Source organism: Vicugna pacos, chromosome 33 (genome assembly GCF_048564905.1).
Source record: "Vicugna pacos chromosome 33, VicPac4, whole genome shotgun sequence".
NCBI lineage: Eukaryota > Metazoa > Chordata > Mammalia > Artiodactyla > Camelidae > Vicugna > Vicugna pacos.
In genome coordinates this window covers 3,512,195-3,537,878 of record NC_133019.1, presented here as the reverse complement: position 1 = coordinate 3,537,878, position 25,684 = coordinate 3,512,195, and the positions used below count along the sequence as shown (strand labels likewise).

General features: G+C 51.6%; 1 protein-coding gene across 4 annotated transcripts in view; it reads right to left on the bottom strand.

The window, feature by feature from the left end:
- NFRKB (nuclear factor related to kappaB binding protein) overlaps positions 1 to 25,597 on the bottom strand; it is a 32,138-nt gene extending 6,541 nt beyond the window's left edge. Inside the window, exons 1-23 of one of the 4 annotated variants that reach the window (XM_072954177.1) lie at positions 25,490 to 25,597; positions 23,080 to 23,235; positions 20,503 to 20,704; positions 18,401 to 18,528; positions 17,582 to 17,756; positions 17,009 to 17,146; positions 16,368 to 16,441; positions 15,535 to 15,619; positions 14,996 to 15,176; positions 14,656 to 14,764; positions 14,301 to 14,427; positions 14,011 to 14,076; positions 10,610 to 10,689; positions 10,456 to 10,502; positions 9,180 to 9,240; positions 8,610 to 8,784; positions 7,659 to 7,765; positions 7,162 to 7,285; positions 6,904 to 6,983; positions 6,562 to 6,782; positions 6,210 to 6,462; positions 5,581 to 5,793; positions 1,862 to 2,629 (exon numbers count right to left, since the gene is read on the bottom strand). In XM_072954177.1, coding sequence (XP_072810278.1) covers positions 1,862 to 2,629; positions 5,581 to 5,793; positions 6,210 to 6,462; positions 6,562 to 6,782; positions 6,904 to 6,983; positions 7,162 to 7,285; positions 7,659 to 7,765; positions 8,610 to 8,784; positions 9,180 to 9,240; positions 10,456 to 10,502; positions 10,610 to 10,689; positions 14,011 to 14,076; positions 14,301 to 14,427; positions 14,656 to 14,764; positions 14,996 to 15,176; positions 15,535 to 15,619; positions 16,368 to 16,441; positions 17,009 to 17,146; positions 17,582 to 17,756; positions 18,401 to 18,528; positions 20,503 to 20,704; positions 23,080 to 23,214 — 3,549 coding nt within the window. In that variant the 5' untranslated portion in view covers positions 23,215 to 23,235; positions 25,490 to 25,597. Of the gene's footprint in view, positions 1 to 1,861; positions 2,630 to 5,580; positions 5,794 to 6,209; positions 6,463 to 6,561; positions 6,783 to 6,903; positions 6,984 to 7,161; positions 7,286 to 7,658; positions 7,766 to 8,609; positions 8,785 to 9,179; positions 9,241 to 10,455; positions 10,503 to 10,609; positions 10,690 to 14,010; positions 14,077 to 14,300; positions 14,428 to 14,655; positions 14,765 to 14,995; positions 15,177 to 15,534; positions 15,620 to 16,367; positions 16,442 to 17,008; positions 17,147 to 17,581; positions 17,757 to 18,400; positions 18,529 to 20,502; positions 20,705 to 23,079; positions 23,236 to 24,884; positions 25,279 to 25,489 lie in introns of those variants that run through there. The other 3 variants (XM_072954179.1, XM_072954180.1, XM_072954178.1) reach the window with 3 other exon arrangements.
- Between the last annotated feature and the right edge of the window lie 87 nt (positions 25,598 to 25,684).

The window sequence follows — 25,684 nt, the reverse complement described above, 5'->3', positions numbered from 1 at the left end:
GCCCCACACCGAGCTCCACAGCTGACTCGCCCTGTAGTCCTAAAAGCACTGAAAAAAGCCCTCAGGCAAGCAAACACGGCCAGACGGTGCCTGCAGGAGGCTTTACTTATGGTTGCATCTTCTTGTTAAGAATGCCTTAGACGCTTGAAACATTTCAGGCCAGCAGTCCACCAGCTGGAGCTGTCCTTTCGTGAGCAAGCCCGACCAGCCAGGCAACTAGATAGGGGAAAAAAGCTCCATTCAACACTTCCTGGCCCATCAAATGCTCTCTGGCTACATTTATCCATACTGAGGAGAACAGGGTAGGTGCCACTGGATACACATTTCTGTGTCAGACGGCTCAAGAGAAACAGAAGTGGACCAAGGCAGTGTTCCCTTGCTTCCTTATTTCACTCCTGTGATGTGAGGACTTAACAAACATTCCCTTTAAAGCCACACTGTATTTCAGGGTTGGTTTTACTAATGTGCACGTTTTCCTCCCTCCATTATCCTGGATTTTATCCAAATTAGTGAGGTTTTACTATACAGCTTGCTTGGAAAAGTAGGACTGTGTTTTATACTGCCCGTATGCACCACCATGCCGAGCAGCACCCTCCATCCAGAGGCTAAAGAATCAGGACATGCACCCAGGAACACACTTGCTGACCTGGGGATCTGGTTTGTGATAAAGGTACTGTTCCAACTTAGTGGGGAAAAAATTTACTCGTCAACGATGTTGGAATAATTTGAAAAATACAAAATGCCATCTCTACCATGTGCCGTTCACAAAAATATACTTTAAATGGATTTACGAATTATACCTCCTTCAAAATTCTAAAAATATTTTATGAAAATGAAGGCTGACATCTTCATAACCCTGGGGTAAAAAAGGCACAACACACAAAACCTAGGAGCCATAAAAGAAAATGCTGGTAGATCCAATCAGATAAAATACCTGCAGAGCAGAACGCTTCGTGTGCAAGGTTAAACAATGACAGACTGGAAGAAAGCATTTTCTAACATACAAGCACTAACAGCCGGAAGACAGAAACCTGGTGCCAGCTCACACAACATGGAAAGGCCAAACACCCCAGAAGAAAACTGGCGAGGATTTATCCACCCCTGGAGGGCCTGGAACAACCCCTGCACGCAGGGATGCCCGACCGCACCAAAGATCAGGGAGGTGGGGAGAAACTCTTCTTGGCAGTAAGACGGGTATATAAAGTCCGAAAAATACAAGATATCCAGCCTGGGTAGGGAACGGGGGAAACAGGACTGGCTGATGGGAGCATGAGATGGCCTTTGTGGTAATGCGACTGGAATGGCAAGACCTTGAACACGGGGGGTCTCCCTGGCCCCTTCTGGAGCCTCCGCTTCTGAAGCACTTACACGTGCTCGTGTGCACAACAAGAACGTTCACCGTGGCCCTGGTTCATGACACCACGGTATCACTAAAAGGGCACATTCAGTGTCCGTGTGGGATCCAGAACAACCCCCAAGACATTTTAAGTAAACAAAGCAAATCACGGAACAATATACAGACTGAGATCTCTCAGGGATTTTTTTAACTATGTGTACGAAGATGCTCAGAGAAAGGAGGAGGATAAATGTCAAACCACCACCAGTAACGAGCCTCACGGAGGGGAATCAGAGGGCGGTGAGAGGAGTTTCCTGTTTTCATACCTCTGCTCTATTTGGTATTTGTTTAAGAATGTACGCCTGCGCTACACCTTCATACACGTGTTTCAAAATTAAATAACTAAGTCTTACAATAAATAAGCCTGTTTGGGTCCAAGGAGGTGACAGACAGGGCGTCTAGTCTGCACCCCTAACAAACACTTCCCGAGAGGAAAGGCTACGCCTCACCACCACCGTTACTCACAGCCTGCGACGTGGAGACCACGGTGGTGCTGACGGGGACCTGCCGCACAGCAGGGGCTCCAGTCCCAATGCTGATGGGGGAGCTGGCTGAGCCAGAAGCCACAGCCACAGTCTTGGACGTGGCAGCGTTCACGCTGGGCAAGGACACCGCAGAGGTATGAACAGTGCCGGACCCACTGGCCACTGACGACCCCTGCTTGGCATGGGCCGCAACCGTGATGGTCTGGCCCGCTTTGGGAGGCATCACTCCCAGGCCCTGCACGATGCGGATGGTGGCTGCCGGCTTGGCTTCGGAAGAGGCCACTGTAGTTTTCCCCTTCTGGTCAGCCACACTCACACCAAGCGCTGGCATTAAGCGGAAAGCTGAACCTGAGGCTTCTGTTGGCTTGAGGTCAGGAGTCACCTTGACCACGGTGGTCCCTGTTGGGGTAGATGAAGGGACGCTGGCCGGACTGGCCTTGGCAGGGCTGTCAGCCGCGTGGACGGGATTGGAAGTGACGTGTAAGGTAGCAGAGATGCCTTTGCCCGCAGTGCCACTTCCTGTCCCAAAGAGGTCCTGGGTCAGTTTGACTGTGGTGACCTGGGACTTGGCCAACGTGGCCATCATGTCTGGAGTGATTCGCAGAACCGTCTGGCCTTTGGCATCCGTGGTGATGGATGAGGGCGGCAGGCGCAGCACGTCCTTACCCTGGATACGGAAGTTAGCGGCTGTGAGTGGCACGCTGCTGCCCGCCTGGGGCTTCACGCCAAGCTGCCCAGTGATCGCCACCTGGAGGGGAAGGGAGAGCGCTGATGAAGGGGGCCACATGGCGGGATGGGCTACAGAGCAGGACTGGGGAAAGCTCCACCGCGGGAAATGGGTGTTCCATAAATCATTCTCACATTTTACTCTGAAAACTGGAAAACATTCACAAAGTAGAGAACAGTCTAACGAATCCATGTACCATCATCCAGCTTCAAAACCAATCACGTGGCAGCTGTGTTTTCTCTACCCTTCCCCACTCTCCGGAGTGCTGGGGTGGAAGGGTACTGGAGTACTTTAAAGTAAACCAAGGAGTATCATTTCACTGAGAAATACGGTCGTTCCTCGGTATCCACGGCTGCTCCAGTCCCTTACGTGAAATGGAGCAGGACAGTCAGCCCTCTGCACCTGCAGGCTCGATCGGCAGTTGGTTCAACCTATGGACGCAGAACCGGAGGAAGGAGAGGGCTGACTGCACCTCTGTACATGTCTCTAACCTCGAGAAAGACTCTAAGTTAAAAAATAATCACCTGTCATTACCTAGTAATCACCTATAAATAGTACAACATACATTCGCATTTCCCCTACTGTCTCAAAAATGCCTATTTATGCAGATTGGCAAGATAGGCAGGGACAGTGCCCCACCCCCCGCTCAGCAGGAAGCAGACATGGAGATGAAACCTTCGCTCCTGCTCCAAAGATCTGCCACTGCCCATCTGTCAGGGGGAAGGCGGGGCCCACTAGTGTCCTTCCAAGTCCAACGACCCCCATTCCTGGGCTCTCAGATGTCTGCCTGGGATGCCTCAACAAATAAACTACATTCCTCGCGGGGTGTGTTTGCCCTAATGAAATAACAGTCCCAGGTAACGATGCCTAATCTCACAGTAGCTCAGGATGGCTTGTTTCAGCCCACCTTATCAGTCATAAACCCCAAGGACCCTAAACCTCTCACCTCACCTGCAACCATCCAGAGACCTGTGCACAAGCCTGTCAGGCACCTTGTGACCCGACCTTACAGAGCACCCCAAACACCTGGCCCTCGTCTGTGTGGCCCGCTCTTGTCTACAGCACTGCTCCCCTAGGGAAAAAAAAAAAAAAAACACCTATTTATGGCTGCACCAACCTCCACTCTGAGAGCACGCCACGGTGGTGACAAGCCAGACTTCCCAGGGTCACACGCTGACTCCCACCTAAGGCCAACCTCCTGGTGGAACACACACTACCCTTCCAGCCTGTGGGACTGTATCTCATGAGCCACCCCCTCTCCCTCTACCGGGCCACTCCCTGCCATCAGAACGCAGTTCCCTTCCTGAAACACCGTGAACCCTTGCTCACCCCACACCCTGACTCCAGCCCCAGTTCTCTGCTCTCTTCAAAAGCAAGACTGACAATCACCCACACTCACTGTCTCCACTTTCTCGCCTCATAGGCTCTGCTGAATCCATTCCCAAAAGCCACAGCCCTCTGAATCCCGGCAGGTTCACTCGTTACCTGCGTCCACTGAGTGGGCAACTCTCCGGCCTCATCTCCCCTTCACACACTGACGCAGGCGCTGGCTTCAGTGTTTTTCTCTCGGTCTGTCCTACAGACCCCATACCTCAGTGCTTTCTTCTATCTCAGGAAACCACAGCAACACCCAAGAGCCGCGGGGCTATTCCCAGCCCTGCTTCCTCCGCCCACGACCATGGCGGAGGCAGCCACCCCCACCTGCACGGCTGCGATGCCTCCCACCTGGCTTCCCTGCTTCCACTCCACGCAAAGGCAGGGTTCCTTTAATGTAAGCGAGGTCATCACCCTGGCTCACAGTCTCCCACGCTTAAATTAAAGGGGGAAGTCTGACACCATTTCACCACTGGCAACCTCGCCTTCTCACACAAGCACACCTGCTCACCGAGCTTCAGCCACACAGCTCTCCTGCTGTTCCTGCAACATGCTCCAGATGCAAAAGGCCCTTCCCTGCTGCTCCTGTGCCCTGAGAACCCCTGAGCACCCCAGCTCAGCACCCGCTCCCGCCTCCCTCATCTCTCTCACCAGCCATCTCCCCGGAGATACCTCCTCTGGCCCCTCCACCCTCCTGCTCACCGATCCCCACAGCCCTGGCTGTGGCTGACCCCGAGGTACCTGTCTGTCCCCGGACTCTGTGACACTGAGCCCCAGCCTGTGCGAGCCCCAGCTGGACAGTGCTGGGCACACAAAAAGCACTCAGTAAATACTTGTCTGATGAAAAAAAAAAGGACACTCTATCAGTAGTGGTTCCACTGCTTCATGTGTAAAACGGGGACAACAGAAGCGCCCACCCTGTGGTATCTTGAGGACCACAACGTTTAGCACCTGTAACAGGTGTGACAGGTGCAGATGCGCAGGAAGCGCTCCCAGCACCATTCACTGCTTTTCTACCTGACAATTCCTCCAAGTTCACCACTTACCCTTGCGCATTCACAACCAAGAAAGCACAAACATACTCTAGTTGCATGGATGTAAACTGAAATGCCAATTAAGTCTATCAGGTTACTCCACAGGGTTTTAACTAAGTAAGTTAAAGTCACGGAGAGTCTGATCCAGACCAAGAAACTCAGCTAATAAGTGCTGAATTATATGAAAAGAAACACACAAAAAGTTCCTTTGGGCTCTACCAAGCTTGCACTGCCCTTGGTAGAAACTCACACTTGAAACACTTCGGAACTCAAGGACCTGCTACTGTAGAGCACAGGGAACAATTCCAATTTCTCGTAATAAGCTGTAACGCAAAAGAATCTGAAAATACATAGATGTACGTGTATGTATAAGGGAACCACTTTGCTGTACACCTGAAACTAGCACCGTCAGTCAACTACGCTTCAATTAAAGACAAAATAAAATAAAATAAATACACCTATGACCTAAGGATCAAAGGTCACAAATCACTACATCCTTGTCCAACCGTCCTTTGATTTCTTCAGACAAAGGAGTCAGACCCACCCAGAGAGACGCCCCCCTACCTGCTTGATGATGTTCTGTCCCGTGACGTTCTGAATGACCGCAGCTGTGGGAGCACCCTGAGCGGAGCTCCCAGGGGAACTGGCGGCTGGCTTGCTCACAGGGTTGGCTGCTGCAGGCAGACTCGTCACCGTGAGCCCCGCCGGCCCGGGTCCAGGCCGCTGCACCGTGGCCGCCGCAGTCTGGGCTTTGACCGGCACGGTGGCCATTACTGTCTGGTTCGGGGCGGGAGGCCAGGAGCTTAATTAGACACTAAGACGCAGACAGCGGAGCCTCCAGCCTGTCACCACCCAGAAGCGTTCCTCTGAGGCACTGCTAACCTAACAGTGCCCAGGGCTCAACACTCTCTAAGAGTTAACCTCTTTATATTTGGGTAGAACACCTTAATTTTCAGAAACATTTTCACATTTAACATCTCATTTTATTCCTACACACAGAGAACGAATATTACACCCCTTTTACTGTAAAGGAGACTGAGGCAGGAGATCTTCTCTAAGATCACGCCAGTGAGTGGCATAGCTAAGACTAGAGGCACAGTGGAAGGAGCCTGAGACTGAGAGTCACAGGTCTGGAGGTCGACTGCCCGCTAGACTCACAGACCAGCCTGGGCCCACCCGCTGCCCCTCTTTACCTGGGGCACGACTTTGGTCTGTGTGGCAGTGGCTGGAACGCGAATCTGCGGCAGGGTGGGTGCCGGCCCCGCTGACTGCTGGGTCACGGCGGGAAGGCCGGGCTGGGCCACCACCCGCACCTGGGGGAGCCCAGCCGAGCCAGTGTGGCTCACAACCCGGGCAGCTGCCTGAGAACTCGGTGGAGTCTGGCTGGAAGCTGGGGAAAGCATGGTCCCCAGCTGTGGCATCGTCGGGGAAGATACGAGAAGAACCCTGTGGGGAACACCAAGCAGAAGCAGGAGACAGACAACTCAGGAGGCAGACTCACAGGACTCTGGAGGGAGAAAGCTGGAGGGGAACGGAAGCACTTACCCTGAACTAGATTTGGCTGGCTCTGAGACAGCAGTCGGGCCGCTTTTGTTCACTGAGGACACAGGTGGAGGGGAGATAGGGGTGGCGGGCAAAGCGGGGGTGGTGGGGGTCACAGGCGTGACTGGGGTGGGCGGCATGCTGGAGTCACTGAGGCTCATCTGGCTCTGCTCGGAAGGACCACCGCCGAGGACCTTCACCGAACTCTCCTTGCTGCTGGACTTCTGAGAGCGGAAGAGAAGGGGATTCACACGCAGGTGGGACAAGGGCCGGCTCGGCCCCCGCGGTTCCTGCCACACTGTGTTAAGGGAAGGTCCGGCCGCCATCGCCCCAGGAGGCACCTACCACCTTGGACGGGGGCTTGGGCTTTTGCTGAAGGGCTTTTCTGGCTTTAGCTGCAGCCGCTTGGGCCTGGTGGATCCGCTCTGCAAACAAAAGTGGAAGCTTCAGTAAAGGCTTAACCTCAGCACAGTCAGGAGTGGCTTCTCTAAGAGCCAGGGCTACAATCACGTCCTGCCCAAATGCCACCGAGAAGGACGCAACTGGGTCACCAAGTCAGAGGCAGCCCTGGTCTAGCGGGCACATCGCCCGCAGCTCACACACCGAACTCCTCCTCGCTCCGGTCGCGATGCAGGTAGATCCACAGCTTCCGCCCAATGTCGTACTTCACGCACGGGTCTTTCTCATAGTGCAGCCGGTCTAGGGCTCCGCTCACCACCGTGTTCACCTGGAGCCCAGAGCAGGGTGGTGAGGGCAAGACAGACGTGAATTCCAGAGGAAAAGCACTGGGTGTGAGGCAGGGCTGACACAAAGGGCCCATCCCCCACGGTCACCCTGTCACTTGGCAAAACGAGACACTACAAGGCCCAGGAGATGGGGCACTGTCACCCCCAGGATGTGAGCAGGCAACCTCCAGCAGAAGCTGAAAGAGAAACGCTGCCGACAGCGAGGTCAGGGTCAGAGCTGCTCCCGTTCCTCAAGACGCCCTCCCTCCGCCTCCCCCGGCAGTTTGATGTAATTTAGGTTCTTTTACTTTTATTTCCCCGTAAGCATCCTCACGTCCATCCTGGAAGAAAACTCAAGCTCTTGTCTGCTCCTACCTGAGTGCTAGTGACATCCGGCGCCAGGAACTGGGAGTCCTTGAGCAGCTCGCAGATCTCCGCCCGTGTGCCCTCGCCATTGGGCAGCCGGGCCGCGGCGTCGCGGACTGGCACCGGAAAACGCAAAGCCGAGGGTCAGCAGGGCTCCCCAGGGAGGGCCTCCGTGCCCAACGCCGACCCAGCACCAGGCGGACACTGCCCCCGGGGACAGTCTCCCACACATCCTTCACTCTCAGCCAAGGCTGAAGGTCCCCGAGAATTCAGCGGGTGCAGGAACTCAGGCAGGAGAAAGTGACCACTTTCACTGAAATTTAGCATTTCCTTCAATTAGGAACAAAGGTAACAAAACACACACTGGCAGTGCTGCGACGCCGTAGCAGAAATTAGGTATTTTCTTAGCACAGCCGCAGGCAACTCGAAGTCTCACTTCCACTCACGATGGCTGGGGTCACAGGAGCCATCAGACCTGCTCCTAGGGCTTGTCACTTTACAGTGCAACAAAAACGCACGTATTTCTGCAACCTAAATTTGTTTGGATATTTTGATAACAATTTCAGTATGACTAGTTTCTTCTGCAACTCTGTGCATTTTAGGCATTGAAAGATATTCTGAGAAGGGGTCCAGAGGTTTCACCAGACTGCCTAAGAGATTCATGGCATAAAAAAGGTTAAAAACCTCTTTAAAGGAATCCTAGTCTGGAGGAAGCAAACTCCTATACTTACGCTAACTGTTCAGCAGCCTGTGAACAACTCCTGAATGAACATAAACTTGGGCCCAGACTCCAGGGAAGAAACACGGGTTCCTGGCACACATCTCTGGAGGCAGAACTGCCCCTCTGTGTCCCAAACCCCAAAGCTTCCTCAAGCTGCACTGACCCTCCCAGCCTCTGCCATGGGGGCAGGGGGCACGCCCAGGGACTAGGGGTACAGCAGACCGAAGGCAGGCACGCACCCAGGGACAGGATGGTGACGTAGGCGGGCCGGTCGGAGCGCAGCAGGGAGTGTTCTCGCGCCTTGTTGAGCGAGGTCTCCTTGTCGAACACGCCCTTCACAGGCCCCACCACAGACTCGAAGCCGTGCATGCGGAAGGTGAAGGCCTTGTGGGGCTGGCTGTACCTGTAACGCTCCTGCAAGAGAAGGGGCAAGGCTCCCGAGTCAGAATTAGGAGGGTCCTCTCTAGAACCTCCAAACAGCAAGGGGCCTCAGAACAGGAAGGAAACAGGCTATTCCATGAGGAATACCGAGCCGACCACAGTGGGAAAAGGATGGTCCCCAAAAGCCAGTCACTAGCAAAGGGACCAAGCGGTAAATGTGTGTTTTGTATCTGGAAGAAAAAGCATCAAAACCTTTTTCATTTGCCTTCTCACACCATCACTACCCCCTCAAAACAATCCCAACAGAACAGCTAAGGTCAAGGTGTGAGTGTCCTCCAAGAATCTGGACGCAAGGACAGCCAGGCTCAGAGCTCTCCACGTGGCCTCAAAGATGCAGAGATTTACACCAGATTCCAGCTTTTTCTTACCTGCTCCTGAAAAGCTCGCTTCTCCTCTCCTGTGCTGGGCCGCACCACATAGTCAGTTCTTCTGGAACACAAAGAATTCTGGATCTATCACCCCTTCCAGCAGCCAGAGCCGCTCCCTCTGCAACACGAGTGCCCTCTTTTTACAACTGTTTTTTCTATTTCTGGAAAGCAGTATGGAGGGTCCTCAGAAAACCGAAAACAAAACCACCACACAATCCGGCAACCCTACTTCTGGGAATATTTCCAAAGGAAATCACTATCTTGAAGAGATAGCTGTACCCCCATGTTCACTGTATTATTTATAAGAGCCAAGACATGGGAACAATCATGACAGAGGTCTATCAGTGGACAAATGGACAAAGAAAACGTACACACACACACACACACACACAGTGGAGTGTTACTCAGCCATAAAAAAAGAAGGAAATCCTGACATTTGAAACAACATGGATGGATCTAGAGGGTATTAAGCTAAGTGAGATAAATCCCATAGAAAGACAATTACTGTATGGTATCACTTCCATGTGAAATCTAAAAAATCCTGACTCACAGAAACAGAGACTAAAATGGTAGTTACCAGGGGCTGGGGGTGGGGGGAATGGGGAGATATTGGCCAAAGGGTACAGATTTCCAATTATAAAAAGTCCTGGGGACCTCATGCACAGCATAGTGACTGCAGTCAGCAATACTGCATCACACACCTGAAAGGTGCTAACAAAGACCTTACATGTTCTCGCTGCAAGAAAAGAACCTGATAATTACGTGATGTGGCAGATGTGCTAACTACCCTTACTGTGGCCATCAACTCACTACGTGCATGTATAAAATCAACACACTGCACACTTAGACTCACACAATGTCAGGTCAATTCCACCTCAACAACGCTGAGGGAGAAAGGGGCCACGACAGACTGGACATCATCACCTGGGGTGACCCACAGAGCCCAGGAAGAGAGGCTGGGGGACCTGAACCCTGCCTGGGTCCTGTCACTAACCTTCAGAGAGTCACCCAGACTCCTGCCTCCACTTCACAGGGAAAATGAGAAAGATGGGCTGGATGAACCATTCTCCAGCGGGAACTGAGGAGGGGCTCGGGAAAAAGCAGGCACCTACAGGCGGACGGCACCCCTCGCAGACCCCTCGGGCAACTCTACCGGTGGGAGTGTGCTGCCCCCTGGGGAGGCTGAGGCAGGGAAGGGTCCATGGACCCCCGGCACCTCCCAAGCCCATGACAGCTCTGACACACTGACCACCCCCCATCACAGCATTATACTCACACCCGAGGAACAGGCATTGTGGCATCTGAGCTGTCTTCATTTTCTTGCTGGAGAAAAAGGAAAACAGTCACAGGTGGATGGACTAAAGGATTCTGGCTAACTCAAGGGTTCTGGAAGCCCAACAGAGAGAGCTGGTATTTCCTGAAAACTGTACCTTACAGAAGGCCTGGTCTTTGGTTTCTAGCCACAGCTGGAAGAGTGCAGCTAACTCCTTTTCATTATCTTGGGACTGGCCTATTAAAAGAACAAAAAGGCAAAAAATAGTAAGATTCCCTTTCTCCTCACTTGCTGTAACTGCCGGGACCTGCAGCCATGGTCCTGCGCACAGACTACCCTCCACCTGGGCGTCCACATGCAGAAGGGTTTCGGGATCCCATGTGACACCACTCACGAAAATTAACCTGAAATGTCCGCATGGAACACGATCCACCCAGCATCCTCAAGGCTCAGTCATGTGACCCCAGGGCCCCTCTCCCTCCGCTGCACCCCAGCCACTCACTCCCACAACCACAACCGGACTCTGTCATTGCCCAAAGCTGCTCCACCTTCAAAATGCCTAATCCAGTGTTTCTCAACTCTAGCTGTGCATGAGAATTACCCAGAAACATTTTACAATGCCAGGGCCCTACTCAGGCAGTTAAATCGAAAAACCTGTGGGTGAAGTCCAGGCATCAGCATTTTTTGAGAAGTTTCCCAAACAGCTGCAGCACACAGCCAGGGCCAAGAACCTTCACACATCCTGCTCTCCGGCCACAACAGCCTCCCCTCCGCTTGCTGCGTGTTTACCTCTCCCATCGACATGCTACCCGGTCTCAACTGCCAGTCCAAACACCCCAGTTCCCTGCTCCCATCAGCCCCGCCTTCCCCAATTCAGCTCCGGGTCCACGCCCACCATCTCAACTATAGGCACAGTAACCCCTAAGGCCCCTCTCTCCCATCTGCATCACTGCCCTCGAGCGAAGCTCAAATTCCGCACTATCCACCTTCTCCAAGTTTCAACTCGGGCAGCTGAGGGCTGCCAGAAAGAAAACCCAGAGGAAAGCAAAGGGCACCTCTATACACGAGTGTGAGCAGCCCCCACGGGCCCTCCGTCTGCCCAGCGAGCTAACCACATCTCTGACAAGCTGGTTCCCCACTCGCTCTAGAACAACTGTCCCCACTCTTGTCAACCTCCCTTCCCGCTCACAGCTGAGATCGCTGCTCTCCCTCCCACTTCACACAGAAAAGCCGTCTGACCAAACCCCCTCAAACTTCCCGCAAATAAAACCTACAAGCCCACTGCTGTGCACCCAGTCTCTCCCCTACAACGAAAACAGAGGAGCCGCCTCCTGCCATCTGAGGCTGACCCACTGGCATCAGAATTTGTACGATTGACTTTCCCTTCTCCGCTTCGTATCCTCTCCATCAACACTTAGACACACACTAAGTTTCTCTCAGTTTTAAAAAAAAGTCCTCTCGTGGTGGGGGAGGGTAGAGCTCAGGGGTAGAGTGCATGCTTAGCACACATACAGTCCTGGGTTCAACCCCCAGTACTTCCATTAAACAATAAAATATTGTTGAAATTTAAAAAAATAATAAAATTTTAGAAAGTCCTCTCTTGGCCACCAGTCCCCCTCCCTGCCCTCCCCTCCCCCGCTAAGCCGCTAGAAAGTGGTCGATTCACTGGCTCTGTAACGGGGGGTGCTGGGAAGCATTCACGTGGCTGCAGGAAAGGGGGCCCCGATATGTGTGTACAGGTCTCCACCGGGGACGCGAAGGTCAGCGAACTGCTCTGTAAACAGAGCTGCATGGCCGCCGGTTCACACTGTCTGTGGCTGTGCTGCACAGGGCAGAGCTGAGCGGCTGCAGCCAAAAGCTCCAGGCCCACAAGCTGAAGACACTACGACCTGGTCCCAGCAGGCCTGCTGCTCCCGTGAAGTCCCCTCCAGGGCTGATTTCCAGTCACCAGCCAGGTGGCTAGAAGGACTATAATTGGCCTCACGAATGGCCATCAGCTTGCCAGCAACCTAACCCTCGTCACCCCACTAACGAATGACTCCTCCAAAATACTCATCACTTCTTCCATGTCCACAAACCCCGTCTTTATCTTCCTAAACTTTCCAGGAACAGTCAAGGCCAGTGACCACTCCCTACCTCCTGACTCCGCAGTCACTGCCTCTCCACGTGTCCTCACTCCGCCTCCTCCACTGCGGAGCTTCTCAAGGTTTAGTCCGAGGCCCTCTTCTAACACTTTCCCCCCAGGCTTCTGGCTCCAAGCACTCGGTGTGTGCCCACAGCTCTCCATCCTGACCCTCTGGTCTGGACCCTCAACCCACCCATCCCACTGCCTAGTGAGCTTCTCCACCTCAGTACTTCAAAGGCAGCTTGTCCAAAACCACACTCATGACTGTCCCCCTCACCCAAGCCTGGACGTCCTCCAAGGCCACCTATACTGCTGGCAGGACCCCTGCCTACCACATACCAATCTAGCAGAAGTGATGCCTGTCAGCCCTCCTCCTTCACTCACCATGTCCAATCCATAACCCGGTCCTCTGGCTCTCACCACCCAAATCTTTCCCAAATTCACCCATTCTCCCTGTCTGGGTCCAGATTAGCATCATCTCTACACAAGCTTGTGTGACCTTAAATCCCCGTCTCCCTGGCACCCCCAATCCACACTGCTCCCTCCACGGGGAGTGCTCCCGACCCCCCACCCAGCTCATCCCGGGTCACCGCTGACACCTCTGCTCAAATCACCTTTCTCAGGAAAGGGCTCCCTGACTCTGCACACACCAATGCCTCATCACAGACATGCACCCCTTCTAGCATTTTCCCTTACAGAATGTGTAAGCTTATTTCATTTAAATGAGTATTTGTCCCCCAAACAAACCTTAAACTCCAAGGGGGGAGCACACTGTCTAACTTATAAACCATTACATGCCCGGCATGTACCACAGTGCCTGACACCCAGAGGCTGAATACGCACTGCAAAGAATGAATGAACCTTCTGCTTTCCTCACAGACACTGGACAGGCATGTGCGCTTCCCCAGGAGACCAACACTGCGTCTTCCTCTGATCACCCCCCGCCCAGGTAATGGTCACCAAATTTCAGGCACACGTCACCACAACTTACACTGCATGTGGGACTTCCCACATTTGCAACAAAGGGAGCCTGTTCTTCAGAAACAGCTTACTCGGGGCTGCCCAACACATCGTCCTCAGTAGCAAAGCCCACCTTAGGAAGGAAAATAATTTCTTTGCTACAAGTTAATCTAAAACCGTAGACATGGCTGACGGAAACGCAGGAGCTGCTGTAGAACACCTCTGCAGGTTTCGACTCCACCAGCCCCAGCGGGCATCACAGCGAAGGGCAAGGCCACCGCAGCCACACCCGATGGGGTGAATGCAGACCTTGTGAGTCCCAAAGGGGTCCTGAAGGATTCTTTTACTGAGCAAAACAAGGGTTACTACCGCCCTATTCAACATTCACCTGGTCTGTACTGATTGGAAGGCACAAGCAGCTCAGGGGAGGAAACAGAAGGAAAATTTGTTATAGGTAGTGACGCATTACTCACCAAGCAACTTCCACTGCTGAGTTTTCTCTTTGAATTCAACAAAGGGAGAGAAACCGGAAGGCACAGCTGCAAGAAACGGAGCCCATAAACAAGCCGCGCAGGTCCGAGAGAACGCTAAACTGAGAACAACAGACACCCCGGCTCCGACCTCCCCACGCTAATGGCTCTCAGGACAGCACCCTGCAAAGCCAGGATGATTTCACCAGCCCAGCTCCAGCTTACTACGAGGATCTGTTAGCCTGGGAGGTGGGCGGGGAGGGGCACTGACTCCCCAGAAAGAAGTACCTTACCACGGCTTTCTCCAGCAAGACACTGCAGGGCTGGTAGCACCAACTCTGCCCAGTTGGGGGCCGCAGAGAACCAGCTATTAAGGGAGCTGGCCGGAGAGGACTGCCAGTCCAAAACTCGCTCCTCCAACTGAGGGAAAGGGAAGGCAGAAGCCAGTCAGAGTTCTACTCTACACCAGCCATCCCACGGCTGTGCCGGAACAAGCTGGCTGTGTTCGTCCAGTGTGCCCAGGTCACAGACTCAGTCTGCTGCAGAGCTCAGGGGGGACCCAGAGCTCTGCTTCTCGAGCCACAGACCACTGAAGATGTCCACAACCTGGAACTTCGATGTATACCTGACTTTTCCAAAAAGGCTTACCATAGGGAGACTGGTCTGCCCCTCCAGTAGCAAGATCTCCAACAGAAGAGAGAAGAAGCTGGAAGATATCTCATTGATTCCAAGGCAAGGCTTGAGGTCTTCAAGAGGCCTAACGAGGGAAGAAAAAATCTGAGAACCACCAAAAAGACCAAGACACTCCCAGGTTGCTTTAGGCCCTCCGAGCCTCCTAGCAGTCATAAGAAAGTTCAGTAGAGGACCACAATATACACTTTCCCCAGGACCCCTGGGACTCAGGGCTCACAGGGTCAACCCAGCCCAGCTCACAGTGAGCACCAGCCCTGGGAGCATGCCTGACTGGTCACCCCTGTCGCTCACTTACTCCTCTTTGATAACAGGTATGGCCAGTGGGGATGGAGCCTGGGAGAGGGGTGGAAGCCCTTCAGCACTGCTCAGGGGTTCAGCCAGATCCTCTGTCTCTGATTTGATCATTTTTATTTTTTTCTTCTTCCTTTCTTCTTTTTCCTTAACCTTTTTTTTAAGGACAGCCAAGTCATACAGGGCTGGAGAGAAAAAAGCAACACAAGTCACAGAACTGCATTTTCTGCACCAGGAAACGATGAGTATTATCTGCATATTATTTTGCCGAAGCTGAGAAGTAAAAGAAAAATCTCAGTAAGAAGACATGTAGTTTTGTTCTGTTTTGATTTTAAACCAAACCCCATGAGTGATTTAAAGACTCAATGATCTGTTGTACTGGTTTTATACTCACTGTCTACCTATAAATCCATAAGAGGCAATAACAAAACAAAGGTCACCAGCGAGAAGGATGCACTGGTTTCATCTTTTTTTGCAACGTGCCAACAGGTGTAATGCAACACCACAGCCAGACAACGGCCTCCTCTGGAGGCCACCATTTACCTGCCAGAGAGCCCTTCCTGCCAGCATTGACTCGCATCATGATGTCACTGAGAGTCAGGTCCCCCGTCAAAAGATCCGGGTGATCCTAGACATGAGAGTGAGATTCGTCACGGAGGCCCCGAAAAGGAGCTACAACTGTTGATCATTTTGCCAACTTACCTAACAGATACAATGAGACGTCAGGTGCACTTGAGGAAATCATACTGAACTTAAACGGACAGAGTTATGAACTATTTGCTCCTCGTAACAGGGCAGGGAGAGCCCAGCTCCAACTGCTCACACCCAGCACTTACAGCTGACAAGGCTCTTCCGCACCCCTCACCTCACATGCTCTTCTGTCTGGTTAAGTAGCAGTGTGGTTTACAAAGACTGAAAGTGGGGTTCAGAGGCATCAGGGATTTGCCCAACATCACAGTAAGTGGCAAGGACAGAGACAGAACTCAGTTCTAACTCCAGCATGGGGCTCTTCCCAGCTCGCCACTCCGCCGGGGACCGACTGCCTGCCTCTCCTCCTCCACTATGCTCTGGCTTGGCGCCACCTCGATGTGGTGGACTGGCGGGGCAGGAACGGAACAAGCGGGAGGAACCCAGGCCCGACGCCTGGCTCTGCTGCTCAGCAGCCACAGGGCTGGAGACGAGCTCCCTGAGCCTCACCCAGCAGCGCCGTCCTAAAGAGCGGACCCGACGGCGCACTAAGACGCCCTATGCAATCAAAGCATCAGTCTTCTCCTCACATCCTTGATGGAAACGGGCCTCCCATGCTGCTCCTGCCCCCAAGGATAAGGAAAGGGGATACCAGATCTGGAGAGATCAGACCCCAGTCCCCGTCTTACCGGCTGGTATTTCCGTTTCTCGTGGTGCTTCCTCAGCATGACCTTCAGGTCACTCTCCCCCAGCTCTAGCTTATCTGAGAGAAGAGGAACCAAGCCACACAATGGTTGTTCACTCCCACAACACTCAAATTCACACCTTTCTGGTCACTTGCAATATTCAAAAGTAAGGTATTTCCTGAGTTTCCCTTCTGACCTCGGTGCTGCAAGGACTGACAGCCACAGGCTCACTCTGCAGCTCTTCTGTACGTTGGTCAGTAACAGTGACCTCAGAGACGACCCTTAGCTACTCCTAAAACACCTGCAAGTTTCTTAATGCTCTCCTTTGATTCATCTCCTGATTAAAACGTTCTCTAATTCCACAGACATGCCAAGAAACCGCTCTGGCTCTGGTACCCCTTCTGTTCTACTACTGAATCGTCTCTTAGTATTGTTATTTTGACTGAGGATTCTGCTTTCTTTAGGCCAAAATGCCAGCTGATCAGTTCCTGGGGTAAATTTCAAAACAAAGGCAGGAAGGCCGGCTGGCCTAGCTACTTGTGAAAAAGTGGAACCACACAAAACCTGCTCCAAATCTCCTAACTCTCAGGAACCCCGCTCTGCTCCCCTGGCGGGAGGAACCCACGGCAGCAGCTCATGCTCACCTGAGGTTTTCATGTCCGTGGTGCAGAGTGTGGGCACCACCCTCAGGGGCACCGCGGGGCTAGGAGAGCGTGCTGGAGAGCTCGGAAGCCATGAGCTGAGATCTTCAAAAGAAAATTTTTCTTGTAAATCCAACGTGGCTGTGGACTCCAATAGGGGAGACTGAGTAAGTGGCCATTTGGGTTCAAGAAGGCTAAGCCAACAAGAGGGAGGCTGGGCTCCCCCGTCCTTCCTGACCCTCCCCAGACGGCTGGAGCACTCAGGTCACTTAAACGGCTCTTCCAGGAAGAGAGACTTCAAGAGCGGTGGGGCCGCACTGCGGGGCCGACAGGCACTACTCCTCTCCTGTGAGGGGAAAAGCAGTCCCTCAAGCGGCACCGCGGGACCAGACAGCCTGCTGAGAGCGCCCCCACCTGACACCTGACGGGAGTGTCTCCGGGCTGAGCCCCGACCCTCCACCCACAGACCGCGGGGACACCTCCTTGCTGGGAGGAAACACTACCACTGGCTCCAACCAGACAACAGGCTGTGGGTGTGGACGGGTGCCCAGCCCACCAGAGCCCAAGGACACTCACCCTCTTCATCAGACGACAAGGCCGTGTCCCCGCACTCCTCCTTTACTTCCCGCAACACCTTCAAGTAGCGCTGCTGGGTGCGCCACTCCCGCTCCTCGGGTGTGCGGGATGGCGACGGGCGCTTCTGCCGGCAGGGCGGGGCGGGGCCACTGCGCCGGGCCATCTCCAGGAGGTCCTGGAAGAGCGGACAGGCCTCAGCCAAAGCCTGCTCTGGCACATTCCCAAGTCTACACCTGGTTCTCGTCACTGTGTCACAAGCTCAACTCCCTCTCCGTCACAAAGAAAGAGGCTCGCACATGAACACGTCCAAAGACAAAGGGTTTGTGTTATTATTAAACGACGAAAAATCCCAAATCTGCGTGTTGGACTGCTCCATCAAGAATGAATACCTACACCAGACACCCAAATATTTTCATAAAGAAGCTTAAAGAACCACTTAGATCCAGAACAACTTCGCCCCGAAGAATCCCAAGACAGGTCCAGATCCGGGGATGCCGAGCCTGGTGCACTTCGTCCCCGTCGGGCACCCCCACCACCCTGCCCTGGCAGCCTCAGAGCGACCTGGTTCTCCCTCACAACCCACCACAGAGCTGGCAGCCGCCTCTCTTTCTTGGTAAACGCTGAAGCTACACTCCATCGATTTTACGATGTAGTCTTTTTTCTCACGTTCACCTCTAAAATCAGGACACATCTCAGAACGGGTCGTTAGAAAGACAGATACACTGAGCTGTGTCAGGGCCTCACGGGTGGCATTCTTCTGTTCTGCCCCGCCCCGCCTCTCCCGCCACCGGGGCACAGCCCCCGCCCCGCTGCACTCACGTTCCGCGAGGCCAGGATCTGCCGCAGCAGCCGGTGGAAATACTGCTGCTGGGAGCTCAGGTAGCGCTTGTACTGAGACTTGAAGCACAGCTGCCGGTACTTGACCACCTCGGGGTTGAAGTGTCCGTCTGAAAGAGCAGAGGCCACCGCGGACACGCTGTCAACAAACACGTCACGCGCCCTGGAAACGCAGTCAGCTCTGTGCTGACGAGAGCACAGCGCGCGGGGCAGGGGGATCGTGTCCACGTGGAGCCTGCCGCCCAGCGGGAGAGACAGGAAACCCCCGAGCCAGCCCGAAAATGAGACTCAACTCTCCCGAGTGCTCTGAGGAAAACCTGGGACGACTGTGAAGAGTGAAAAGCTACATGGGGGAAGGGGTCACTGAAGAATAAGAGAAAGAAGTGACCATTCCAAGGTAAGCAGTGACAGCCAACACCAGAGCAGGACCTGGCAACCAGCTGGCACTGTGTGAGGGCCGTGTGTCATTAACTCACCTCATCCTCCCACAGCCCATAAAGATAGCACTTCCACATGCCCATCTTACAGGTGCACAGCCCAAGGCACAGAGAACTTAAGTAGCTGGCCCAAGGTCACACAGCTAATAGAAGGGGCAACCAGGTTTGAACCCAGGTGGTCCAGCTCCAGAGCCCAACTTCTACCCACGTTACGCCGCCTGTTGTAGGGAAACGGGACGTCTGACAGCCAAGTGGCCAGAGAGGGAGTGGGATTCTAGATGTGGTCATTTGTGTCCTAATTTTTTTGTTTCACTTTGGTTTTGATTTTTTTTTCTCCCAAGTGTATGCTTAGTTGTTGCGTATATATATTGGGGACCATTAAAACTTTTTTTGGTGTATTATTAAAAAAAAAAAGAAAAAGAAAGAAAAGTGGCCAGGGGAATCCTCCTTAATAACCCACCAAAAGAGGAAATGCCCTTTCAAAGCCCTAAGGTAATGGGGTTTGAGACAGCCTGTTCCCTCCGGTCCTCCTGCAGCTGCCAAGTGATCCAGTTTAACAAAACTCAAGATGTGCTGTCTTTCAGGGCCTCCTGCCACAGCAGTCACTCCAGGAAGGGGCCGGCGAAGAGGCTTCCTCTGCTCCTCTCCACAAGATAGAGAGCAAACTGTGACTTAAAGAGTGGTCCCAAACCACTGTGGAATCCCCGACGTAATAACCAATTCAGGGAAGGACCAGTGGAAGCTAAACCACTGGGTAAAACAAAGGCTTTCGGGAAATAAGATTATCACATGGCCTCTAGGTATCATCCTACAGACTGCTTCTTAGTTATAAAGGGAAAAAAGCACCTCTGCCGTCAGCAGGCCTGGAAGCCACCACATAGCCCGGTGGTCAAAACCATCATAACCAGCAATGCAAAGACTGACACCGCACGCCCCCTGAGGTGGGGTGGGAAGGAAATGACATTTCCCCTCTTGTACTCACGGCAAAACATTTAACCCAAACCTAATAATGAAGCAGCAAGAATACCTCAGAAAGCAGGATGTTCTGTAAATCACAAATGTCACTATTTTGAAAGACAAGGGAAAGAGGCAGAGGGTCCTAGATTCATGGGGCTACGAGACACGAGATCCAAACATACATTATACTGGACTGGATCCTGGATTTAAAAGCCAACTACAAATGACATTTGGGAACAATTGAGAAAATCTGAATATGGGGTATTCCAGGATATTGTTTGTTCAATGTAAAGTTTCTTGGGTGTGAGAGCAAGACTGCAGTTATGTGGAAGGATGTCCCGTTAGGACATACATCCTGCTGAAGTGCTTGGTGGTTAAGGGTCAGGACTTCTGCAGGAAGTGTGTGCATGTGCATCACACACACACACATGTACATGCGGCAGAATAAAGGGTAAGCCAGCGTGGTAGCTACACAGTTGAGTTCATATTATAACAAATCAATGAACAATACAATTATGATTCATGTGTTTCCAGCATAAGTTAAACATTTTCATTAAAAAAAGAACAGCCCAGGCAGCAAAGTGTTGCACGGAAACCGCTCCGGGTCGGTGTCTGTGCATGAGAACAAAGCGTAACTGGGTGTGTTCCCACCCTCCACCCCTCTCAAAAAGAGAATTCTCTGCTACACACCTCGGAAAAGCTTCTGCGCAATGTGCAGAGGGTTCCCAAAGCGGAAGTTCTCCCCACTGAACAGGGCGAGGATGAGCTGGTTTTGCTGCTGGATTTCATCTTCGGGAAAGTGGGGCAGAAACTGCTGGAGGTGCTCACGCTGACAGTCACTTAGGACTTCCCGCCACGTTGAGAGACTGACCACATCAAAGAATATCTCAGGCTGGAGGATCAGGAAAAGCAGGAGGAAAGTAAATAAGAAAAAATTTAAGTTTTTCAGTTTTTTGTACATAAGTGGTAAAACATACACGACATAAAATTTACCATTTTGTCCATTACTGCACATACGGTTGGTTCAGCGGCATTAAGCGCTCTCACACTGTTGGACAACCGTCACTATCATTCAGGTTTTCACATTTTTTTAAACAAACTAAAATTCCGTTCATCTTTACTCAACTCTCAAAACTTAAGAGATTAGTAAAGATTACATGTAAGCCACACTCTTACCCTCGACAGTAAATAACAACAGGAAAATGAGCCCAGCAGAGACAAGTCCATGTGGAAACCAGTTCTGCAGACAAGGGTTAAGATGGAGACACCTTGGTTCAGCTTAAAATGAGTGGCAGAAAAAGTCGACACGGCAGGAGAGAAGCTGGGGAGCCGGGGACACCTGCTGAGTTTACCGACACCGCTTCACTCTCAGCAATCACGTGCGGGACACCTGCGAGCCGAGGGCTCAGACGCACTAGCGCACAGGCTGACTGGAGGAAGGACAGCTAAACAAGCCGTCACAATGCAGTTCACCTGTAAGTACACAGGAGCGGCACACATCCCAGAGAACACCTTCCAGACGGAGTAACATTTAAGACAGCAAGGGATAAGGAAAGGGGAAAACATGCTGAGGCAGGAGGGTTAAAAATCCAGAGCAAAGCCATAAAAAGAGAAGAAGAATTAACACATAACAAAGGAGAGCAACCACCTGTGGGGGGAATGGAGGGGGAGGAGACGGGGAGGGGTCCGGGGCTTGAGCGGTACCAGTGGCATCCTACTTCTCAAACCAAGTGGTGGCTACACGGGTATTTCATTACTGCTTAAGCTGTATGTATGTGCATTTGATATACTCTCATGTGTGCTACCTTCCAATTTTTAATTAAAAGAAGAGTCTAGGCAACATTTGGCTAGCACGAGGACAGGGAGCGAAAGCGAAGCAGCAGACGGTGAGGAGGAGCAAGGGAGCTGCACACATGCTGAGTACTCGTGACTCCTCCTAAGGGCACCGAGGGGACACTGAGGGGTTTAAGCAGGACACAACCCCGAAATCCAACCACCTACCAGGCTTGTCAGCAGCACACATGCAACAAAGCACCTCCGGCTCCCTGCTCATCCAAGACCTTCCCCTGCAAACCTATTTCTGCACATGACTTTATTCCTGGCATCTCACTGTCTGGCACAAAGTAGGGACTTAAATAAGTGTTTACTGACTGAATGAATGACATACAGAGATTTACTTGAAAGAGTGTGCAAAGAAAATATGGATGGGAAAGCTATATACCAATTTCAGTAGCTGTTACTTCAGGTGGGAGAGAGACTAAGATGAGGGCAAAATTTCATCTACAATGTTTAACATACCGTGAAAGACAAACCTGAACCAATTATGACTAAATGAAATTACCCAAAATTGAAAGATGCACAGATGTTTGCTGCATGATACTCTACACCTATCTGTATGTTTGAACTACGGCCAAATAAATAAGATAAATAAATGCACGATTTAGGGAGGGAGGGTATAGCTCAGTGGTAGAGTGCATGCCTAGCATGCACAAGGTCCTGGGTTCAATCCCCAGTATCTCCATTAAAAATAAATAAATAAATCTAATTACCTCCCCTCCCAAAAAATTTTTTAAAAATAAATTAATGCAAGATTTAGGGGGAGAGTATAGCTCAGTGGTAGAGTGTGTGCTTAGCATACATGAGGTTCTGAGTTCAACACCCCGTACCTCCATTAAAATAAATAAATAAACCTAATTACCTCCCCTTCCAAAAAAAAATAACAAATACAGGATTTAGCATACCCAGTGCCTTGTACATAATAAGCACCTATTAACGACAGCCACCTTAATAATAATGATGCCCGCACAGCTGTCTGCCATGGTCAAAAGCACAGTGATACACTATCCCAGGGCCCATACTATTAACTGACTAGACGGCTGCTTATCTTATGGACAGAGATAATATGTTTGGGCTTTGTTTCCTGATTTGCAACATAAGTGAGCATTCTAAGGTAAACATATATATAATTCTGCCCTTAAGTATAAAACTTCTTGTTAATTGCTGAAAATCATCCTATTAAAATATTGCCTTATGCCCCATTATCAAGTTAACATGTTATTAAACATACAACAGGATGTAGCTTACACTTTCTTTCTTAGTCAGACTATTAAATAGACTCTACACTTTGAAAAAAAAAAAAAGAGTGATCATTTGGGCTACAATGTAGAAAATTAAACAGAAGGGAGTACAAAGGACTGAAAACTTGCCAAGTGTGGAAAAGGCTAAGAACAACAGTTAGAGAGGAAAAGTGTCGACGTCACTACTCACATCCTCCAGAAGGTCCTCCGGCAGGCTCACCCTGGTGCCCCCCAGGAGGCAGTCCTCCATGATCCGCGTGCCATGGCCATCCCCACACGGGCCCAGTTCCAAGGGGTCCGTCAGCATGTGGTCCAAGGAATCCATTGCTTATGTTCCACGGGTAACCTTGACAAAAAAAATGCAGTCACGCCTTGAGACAGAAAGGCAGAAATCCCAGGGATCTGATTGATGTCAAAAAATATTCTGGCCCAGAATACTGGATCTCAAATCCATTCTCACACCTTATTCTTACACCCTAACTACAGCTCAACGGCTCGCCTGCCCTTCTACCACTGAATCCTCCTCTGAATTTCAGATCTTTTCTAGGAGGATCTCTCGCTACTCAGAATGCTTCTACAGTAACTCCCAAATTTATAAAATTTCTTATACCTTCATTTTACACACAAACAAAATGAGACTCAAAGATTAAATGATCAACACATCAGAGTCCGTAATTTAGACTTCCCAGGCCAATAATCTACTATAACACAATTTATTTAATACTGTAGAGTTCTGTTTTAGCAATTAATTCTTTGTTGTTTCTTCACAAAAGAAAATTCAATGAAAATCCACATAGACTAGTAAAGTCCAGACGGTAACACTACATTACTTAACGAGGGTATATTAAGTGCCAGGCCTTTTGTATACCTCATTCAATCCTTACAAGCATGCAAGACAGGGGTATTACATCTATTACAGACAGGAAAACCCAGGACCAAAGTAGATAAGTAACTTGCCTAACCCCAAAGGTAGGACTGAAACTCAGGTCTGCATGATGGCAAACCCATGTTCTTAACATATACACAATACCTCCTGGATAAACTCTCAATTTAAATCAGGAAAAAGAAGTACCTTAATAGGACTTTATTCATCCACATAAACTCTGGAGGCTCCAAGACCTGACACCGACAGCCGGCAAAGTCAGTGGCCAACCCCTCTTTAGTTGGTCCATTTGATATTTATACCCATGTAAATGTGAGGATATTTTTCTCCCTCCTGTAATAACTGAACACTGCTGACCACCTTTAGAAAAGTGCACATGAAGATACTTTCAGAGAACAGCTCATAAAGCTGAGACCATAGGATTGAACAAAGTTAACAGGCCCACAGGGAGCTGGTACTCAATCTCTCTACAAACATGCTAAATCTATTCTCTATCTCTGATTCCTACCAAATGGAAAGGAAAAAAAAAAAAGATTTAACAGTTAAAACACCAAATTTCTAGCCTGATCTCAGGGACCTTGGGCAAATCTTATCTCACCAGGTGTCAATCTCCTTATCTATAAGATGAAGAGGAGCTGGACCAGGTCCTCTCTACTGTTATTTCCAATCCTAGAATCATGCAATGAATAATCTCCAGGTGGATGCATTTGTATAACAACGTAGTCACCTAACGACATCTCATACTGAAACTCTCAAATGATAAAGGGCAGACCTGTAATAACTATTGCTAAAATAAGCACCTTTCCACTAATTATTTCAAGTTATCTGGAAGAGACGTCAGATCTAAGTAAAGATACAGCAGAAAGAGGAGTGTTCAAAGCAGCTGTACGGCCCCCAAGCCACTGGGTACCATCACCCTTCAGCACATGGTGAACTGCGCATCCTGAATACTCCTGGTGTCTAAATGACTGAAGCAGGTGAGAAAGCATGTGACATTCGCAGTTAACAAAACTTAAAAAAAGAAAAATGTAGATGCAACTTGATGCTCAGAATAAAGCCCGCTGAACAGAACTGGCACAGAATAGGTAACAGCTGCAAAGCCAGTGCTCTACCTGATTCTTAGGACGAACACCTGTTCCACAACTTGCTCCCGGGAAGTTTCTTCAACTAAGGTGGATGTGTAGCTAAATTTAACCTATTGGAGTGTCAATCTTTGCCCTGCTACAATTCTGAAGAGGACCTCAAAATACAAAAATCAGACAGCAGCCAAAGGGTTGGAACCCCGGAAGCAGAGGATTTCTAAGTCTTGTGGCGGCCTGGACCTCATTAGCAGACCAGGAAGGCCTCCCCCAATGGCCTCTCCTCTGCACCGGGGATAACCTTCCTTCTGGACCCTCCCCAACGCAGAAGCTAACACCCCGGGTCCTTCCGCAACAACCGCCGGCTCCAAATCTGTAGCCCCTGCTGCACACCCAACCCAGCCAGCCCCGCCCGGGACCAAGGCCCAGGTCCGCCGCCCTGAACTGCACCTCCGCGCCCGCTGCCCCTCCCCCACACCGCGCCTAACCCTAACCCCCACCAAGCGGGCCCCCGGCTCCCGCCGGCTCCCCGGCCCCGCGCCCCCGGGGACAGCGACCCTTGGAGACCCACCGCTTGCTCCCTCCCTCCGCTCCCCGGAAACACTTTGACCCTTCCGGCGCCCCTGGCCCGCACTTACCCGCGCCGCGGGCGCGGGTCTCCTCACCCGCGGCGCTTCTCGGCCCGTGGGCTCCCGGACGCGCTCGCTCCCGCAAGGCGTCTGGGTGCGTGCACGCTCCGGGCTCGGGCGGCGGAAGGGGCGGGGCTGCGAGGGGCGGGGCCTAGAAGCGCCGGCGGCGGGGCGGGGCTTGGGGGCGCCGGGGGCGGGGCATGC